The sequence below is a fragment of the Cyprinodon variegatus genome, unplaced genomic scaffold (assembly GCF_000732505.1).
Source record: "Cyprinodon variegatus isolate N-32 unplaced genomic scaffold, C_variegatus-1.0 Scaffold12, whole genome shotgun sequence".
NCBI lineage: Eukaryota > Metazoa > Chordata > Actinopteri > Cyprinodontiformes > Cyprinodontidae > Cyprinodon > Cyprinodon variegatus.
In genome coordinates, this window is record NW_015150465.1 from 469,110 (window position 1) to 476,716 (window position 7,607).

The following is a 7,607-nucleotide window of genomic DNA, read 5'->3' on the forward strand; positions in this document are numbered from 1 at the left end:
AAAACATTCTTCTTCCAAATGTTGGCTACATCTTATGGGTTTTTTCTCTGGCCAGAAGTTCGATGTGTCTAGTAGTTCCCATTGATTTAGCTTGTAAAGCGGGGAGAATGGCGCTAGGCTTACCGCACCGTGACGTCACTGCTGGAAGATGGCAGGAGGGAGGGGCTACTATATTTGGGCAAAAATGGCCGCTCCCAGACTCAGTGATCGGGACTGAAATGATTATTTTTACGTATTAGTTTTAGGTATAAATAATGATCCATTGACTATTTCTTGCTGACTGAACCTTTCCTTTAATATAATGGCTTGTTTCAACTGTTTGATTGAAAAATACAATTTTTGAAGATTTGAAGGGTTAAGCAAGTTTGATTAGCTTTTGTAAGAGTATTACAATGTTTTGCTGATTTGGTAAAAGATTTTAGCTATTTGTGTTTAGAGTTATAATAGCCAATAGTTAACAAAATTGTGCTCAAGCCATAAAAAAAAAAAAAAAAAGGATTTGGCCGCAGAAAGAGCTGATATTGAGTCAATGAAGTTCCTCAGTGTGTATTTGTTGGTGATGTGGGGGGAGTAAAAACAAAAAATGCTTTGCCAGTGACATTGGATGCAGTGCTGCTGCTCTGACCGTGTTTGTTCTCTCATGTTAATCTCAGAGAGCAGCAGCCAATTTACAGAGCTGCAAGTCTATTTCACAGCTGTTTGAACACAGGCAAACACACACGCAGAAAGTGTAAACCACGATGTATCGCTCGGGGCTCCTGACATTTAAACACTATTCCAAAATGTGCATGAACACAGCAATGCACTAGTTGGTAAGTGGACTTAATAACATAAAGTCCATAACAAAGTCAGGACCGAGCGATTCCTTCACAGCGTTTCATATTTAAATCGATCCACGTGTCCTGTTTGCGTCACAGATTCACTTTGCTTTAATTAGTAACCAAGAATGATGGGACTGAACGCATCAAATCGTCATTCAAAGTGGTTTAATCGCTGCTGCCTCACTGAACTCTGATAGATGAGATTATTATGCGCCCGGCATCATGCAGTGATAAAAACAGCAGGCTAATAAACAACAAGAGGAAATTTAGGTCCGACTGAGCATACTGAGCTCAGTTTCATTACACTTTTCCCTGCTTATCACATTGAGCTAATGTCAATTTCTTTTTTTCACAATACCTGTGCAGATGTTTTTTCTGACTTTGGAAGTTTCTGCACTATTCTAAGAAAATCATGTTTCAAAATTAGAAAAATGACACACACAGAAAAGATATTAAAGAAGATTTATAGGTCTAAAAGTGGCATGGGTAGCCACTTTTCTTATTTCCCTTTCTTCAGTAGATATTGCAGACAGCAACACAAATGATTTTACAGATGCACAGTATTCAACAAAAGTCATGCAATATTGAATCCCAGGGCCTGGAAGCGCCTTGGGATTCCCCGGGAGAAGTGGCCAATGTGGCTGGGGAGAGGGACGTCTGGGCCTCCCTAGTGAGACTTCTAACCCTGTCACCTGGATAAGTGGAAGAACATCAATGGATGTGTGTGTGTGTATATATAAATATAATTACACACACTGTTAGGGACTAACAGTGGGTGTCAAGGGGAGAACATCAACACTTTCACATTTTTATCAAAGAATCTCCCAATAGTATTCAAATAGAAAATGTAACAAGTTCAGGTATAACCAAGAGGAAGATCACTGAGAGGCTGAATACAGATCAATTAGCAAGAGGCCCTTTGCTCCCCAAAGAGAAAGTTGATTTTGTTGCCCTCTATTTCTGATGACAATTAATAGCTGAGGAAAAAAGAAAGAGGAACCCCTTTCTTCTGGAATGAGTTACTCAGGTAATGAATAAAACAGTTCAAAAAATATAAATTTAAAATGATAAAATGTGGAATAAAAATACATTTAAGAAAATTAAAAACAATAAAATAGAAAAGAAATATTCAAAACAAAAAAATCTGAAAACAGCATACTAACTCCCATAACCATTTTTTTTTGTTTTGGTTTTTAACTTTCATTTCCGGGTTGCATGATAATATTATCATATTGAGACTTACAAAATATGAATATTTTCAAATTGCTATTCACATTTGTTTTAATTTCCATTTACAAAAGTTTTTTGTGGTTTTAAATTTTCATTTACTTTAACAGCTTCACTGAGCATGCAAAAAATAATGGACAAAAATGTGGTTCATATTGTGTTATACGTAATCAGAATAAACAGAAAAAGAGAATCCTACATCAGAAAATATAAGTTATATTTCAGAGGACATCTGCAGCACTCATTTCATTATATGCATATTCAGTAGATGTTGATCTGTAAATATTATATTTTATATGCTTTCCACTCTGCATTTTTTGCTTTTCTTGTTGCTTCACTGCACAGCAAGGCCCATCCAGGAAACCGTGCATCTCTTCCACATGGCTACACTTTGATCTGAGTTCTATGAAAAAAGTGTACATCCAAAGCAGACACCTTGGTTTGAGCATACATATGTTTATATATCATGATTTATTTACATCAGTCTTAACAAATGCTGGGCCAGCAGTCTTAGCAGAGACACCCAGATTTCCCTCTAACCAAACGCCTCTTCCAGATCCTCTGGGAAAACCAGGCAAGTTGGAAGACATAGTCCTGATCAATCCCCTGGGCTTACTACTAAAAGATATTGCTATGACTCCTGAGGGATGTATGGAGGGGATCTAGAACAGATCCGTCACACTGGCAGTCTGGAGGGTCCTTCTACACAACAGTGTCCACACAACTGTAATATTTCACGGGAGAGTAGGTACTGGAAATCCCTACAGCATAAATAGGCTTGGAAGTAGAGGTAAAGCTGCTCTAACAACCGGGAAGGTCAATATTTCAGGAAATCTGTTTCCAGTCTTCTGCACTGTGTATGTTTTATCGATTCTGTCCAAGTCCAAGTCTGTCCTGCTTGCATGAATTCACTAAAGGTCCTTTTTGTTAAGGACAAACCTGTTTGAGGACCAACTAGGCAGTTTCGCCTTTGGATTAGAGAGTTTATTTGTACTTTTCCTAAAGTGGAATCTACTGTATCTGCAGTTGCCTCATACAGGAGGCCATGCCTAGGTGCTACTAATGCTGCTGTTATTGAGACATATCGTGTTCACTTCCTGCATACGGTTTTATTTCTGGTAGTAAGGAGTAGCTAGCCTAGGCTAACACTAGCTTAGCATCGCTATGGCTTCTCTCTCTCCTTCCCTTGACTCTTTTCCAACTCTTCTTCTTCCTCTCCCCATTAACTCTCTGTCTCAGATGTTCAGTTATTCCTATTCCTCCTTTAGTGATAATGGGAATAAGTGTAATAAGTGTAGAATTTTTTAGCTTTGGAGGCAAGGGTGTTCCCAGTTTCGGTCTAACTAATCCAGGCGTTTAAGTAGGCCCAGCTGTTGCCAGCAAGACCAGGGACACCCCACACAGCCAGGCAATTGGGTATCGGTATGTAGAAAGCTTGGTCATGGAAAGCCACCCATCCACATTTCTAACCGATCTTTCCTGACCAGTGACACACCCACTAAGAAGCCCCCTCTGGTGATTGGCAGCACCATAGTCACAAACATGGCATTAGAGACACCAGGGACCATAGTCAAATGTTTGCCGGGGGCCAGGTCTGACTTACAGATTACTCCAAAGGCAGTTAATAATTACAACTTTTTTGAACATTTAACCCTTAGTTTCCCTCATCCAAATTGCAAACCAAAAAGAAAACAAACTCATCTTTGTTTACCTTTGTATCACCCACCAGGACCTTAATCGAAATTTTTAGACGAGTTTTAATAGTTCCTCTCTGATTTGGTGTTGAATACTGACAGGGTCATCATAGTGGGGGGTTGACATCTCTGCATACATTGAAAGTACTAGCTTAAGTGCACCCTTTAATGCTATCTCATTGGCTTTGTTCAAAATGTGAATAGTCCCACACATTCTCATCTTCATACTTTGGACCTTGTATTGACAGAATGTGAAGAAATAACAGTATTTCCTCCCAACCCTGTCCTCTCTGAACACGTTTTAATAATGTTCAGGATTACTCTAATAGAGTTCTCCTCCCCCCAAAAAAGATTTCACATTAGCAGATCATTTTCAGGTAGTGAAGTCATAAATTTTAAAGCAGGTACTGAGCTTTTTATTTCTTGACAAATTCTGACCACCAGTTGGTCGGCTGCTGACAAGCCTCCTCTATGGACTGACAGGTTGTTTCATGTCAGTTACAAGTCAGCAGGGGAGTGCCACTTCAGTGCATCCGCTTTAGCCACTGCCACTGTGTTTGGGTGTGTGTACTTCTATAAGTCAGGTATTTAGGACTGTTTTTGGTATATTTACTAACCTTCTGAGCAGTGATGTTTTCATTGACAATGACAAAATTATTTTGTTCAGGCTCCTTATTATCATGAAGATAACAAAAACTGACGAGCTAAACATGGATCTTTGATGACTAAAACATCACTAGTCATAGGTTTGAGCTTTTTTCATTGAAATGAGACAAGACTAAATAAAAATGTGCAGGTCGTGGATCAAGCATTTAAAATGCGTCATTGTGCTGTAATTAAGTAGACAACCTAAGCAGTATCAGCCGTGCTGCTGCGTCTTGTTTGGTCATGCAGCCCACCTGGTTAGCAGTGCTGCACATTCTGCATGAACACAGATAGATCATGGCAGCAGCAGCAGGGGAGAAAATAGCCCAGAACCCGGTACTGCACTCTCAACTCTGAAAAACTCCTCTCTTCCATCTGTGCTTGTGCAGAAATGCGTTGTTATGCACGCATAGCTCAGAGTGTGGCTCCCCCTGCTCTCACTACTCAATAAACTATGTGGCTGATCATCCTCTGCCAAGTGTAAAAATCCCTTTGTCTAACTATCAAGATTTTATTTATTCCAGCTCACAAGAGGAGATACTAAAAATTCTTTAATTTCTGCCAAAAGGAATCCCTAAATTATATCCAAAAAATATTTCATTGCATTCTGTTTATTTTTGGATAAAGATCCAGATGAAAAGGTACATAGATCTTAGAATATTTGTCTTTCATTGTTCTCGTTTCTACCTATTTAAATATGATGTTAATGTTTCCTTTGAATATTTCAACATATTAGTTAGCATATCATTCAGTTTAGGTCTGGAATAGCATGGGCTGCATTGAGTGAAATTTTGTTGTGTATACATCCTGTGTGAACAAAATGACAAAGTCTAAGTCATGGCGTTAAAAGGCAATTATGTAGGTTCTCTCTGTGTTTTTTGTTTATACAAAAACCTACTTTGACCCCTGAGCAGCAGTAACCAGGGGGTAAACTCTTAGAAATAAAGCCAAAATTGCCAAAGTTTTGTTCTTTGCTTTTTTGGAGTAATGAATACTTTATTGATCCGTGTGTAATGCATGATTCATAGTACAACAGGAAGTGTTTGTTTTTGCATGAAAAACTTGTATGTCTAAAACCATTCCTTTATTGTACATTTTGCTAGCTTGTCTGGCTGCTATATTAACCAATATGATGTGCTAAACTAGATCTGCTATTTTCACAGCTGTTGTGAGACACGTTTTTATTAAGTAGTGCATTCATTAATAAAAAAAAAGTTTATTTGAATTCTATAAATCAATTTTTTTTTTGCCCAACAGCAATGATAAACTGCATGGCAGCATTCTATACCCAGCTATTGTATTATCTAGGCTAGAGCTGTCAGTCTGGTAAAGAATGTGGTTGTTATTCAAAAGTGTAAAGGTTAACTTTTTTACAACGTAAAACTGACTAAAACCAAACTAAAACCTTTTTAAGTTTTAATCGACTAAAACTCACATATCCTAATGACTAAATTGCGATTAGGACAGTTGCCTTTTGAATCTGTGCTTCTGTCTCCTTGAACCCCAGTGGGCCTCAGCAGATGGCCGCTCACACTGAGCCTGGTTCTGCTGGAGGTTTCTTCCTGTTCAAAGGGAGTTTTTCCTCTCCACTGTCGCTACAAGCATGCTTAGTGTGAGGGATTGCCGAAGAGTCAATGAGTCGATGCATTCATCTGATTTTCCTTAGATAGAAACCTGAGGACCGTCAGGCCTTATGGTGACCAAAGGTCTTGTCATAATGTGGCGGACCCCATTGTTATCCTGAGAGAAGCAGTTTAGATGCCTTTCATAGCAAAGCAAAATTAAACATAAGATCTCCTTTATGTCACATTTCCATCTCCTAGATATGAATAAGCACTGATCAAGACAAGAGAGATTTTCTCATTCTTCTCAAATTTCTCTCCTGAGAATTAACTCTAACAGTGAACTTTGTGCCAGTTCTCTAAATTCTCTTACAGCGCTCTCTTTTCCGGATCTCAGTTGAGAGAAAAATTAGACATATTGTAACAGTTTCAGTCTTCCATTGCTTGCTAATTGAGTTCTCAGATTCACCTCATCGTATTCTCTTTCAGTCCCATTCAAAACAGACAAGACATTGTTGAGAACAGATGCATATATCCCTAATCTTCTGAAATACTGCTCAAATGGTTTTCTTATCTCAACCCTCCTTATGTGTTTGGGATGTCTTGTTTCTTTCAACTCATCTCTTTCTCCTAAGGGATCCTTAGAAGTAACCCAGATATTAACACAAAATGATACAAATATGAGAAGCTCAAACTGGTCTCCTGAGATCAGATTGAACAACAGATGAGCAACACAATTGTCGTATGGGTTTGTCTAACCCTAACCCAGACATGCCCAAAGTCAATCCTCAAGGGCTCCTGTCCTTCACCTTGAAGAGGTTTCCCTGCTTTAGCACATCTGATTGTGATGATTGCTGTTCAGCCAAACTGGGTTAATCAGCTATCAAAGGAAATCAGCTGTTCTGCAGCAGGGAAGTCTCTAAACCCTGCAGGACAGCGGCCCTCGAGGACCGACTTTTGACATACCTGCCCTCTTCCTTACCGCTATCCAAAGAAGAGGACTTGTCCTCCTGGAAATGAGTTGTTGATCCCCACCAGTACGTATAAATCCCGATAATGTAGCATAGTTTTGGTACCAAAGGGTAATAAAAACATGCAACATGCAAACTCACATCAGCATTACCTGAGATAATGGAGGCATGTCTGAATTCTTCAGAGAAATGGATCGGCTCGTAGGGAGATGTCTCGTAAAATTCTTCTCCTGAAAAATAACAGCAATAACAAAAGTAATCAGCGTATAAAGGAGAAGGCATCGGGAAAGACACACATTTGAGATAATATATGAACGAGAGGCAAAACCATCCATTATCAACTGCAGACCTTTGTTGTTATTAGCTCATCTTTTAAAGGGCTAAAACTGTGCCTGCTCCCTCATACTAAACACACCTCCTTTGAATCTATAACTGTAACTCTTAGAAGAAATCTTAAATATGCTGCTTTACAGATTAAAAACCTGATCAACATCTCAGCGGTCAATAATCGGAGTCTGTGTTTTTTTCTCTCCAACATCAGCTGATGTCCAAGAGCATAGCGGGGGAGGGGGAGTTCTGCTGCTGGATTATTCAAAGCTCTACAGTCAGATTCACTTACTTAGATTTACTTAGACATAGGGCTGGGCGATAATTCAATAACGATATATATCGATCGATAGACGTGTG

At 39.0% G+C, this 7,607-nt stretch overlaps 1 protein-coding gene across 1 annotated transcript in view; it reads right to left on the minus strand.

Annotated features, from left to right (window-relative positions):
- LOC107088888 (GDNF family receptor alpha-2-like) overlaps positions 1–7,607 on the minus strand; it is an 85,449-nt gene that overhangs the window by 27,435 nt on the left and 50,407 nt on the right. The window contains exon 2 of the mRNA XM_015381352.1: positions 7,073–7,150. Coding sequence (XP_015236838.1) covers positions 7,073–7,150 — 78 coding nt within the window. The remainder of the gene's footprint in view (positions 1–7,072; positions 7,151–7,607) is intronic.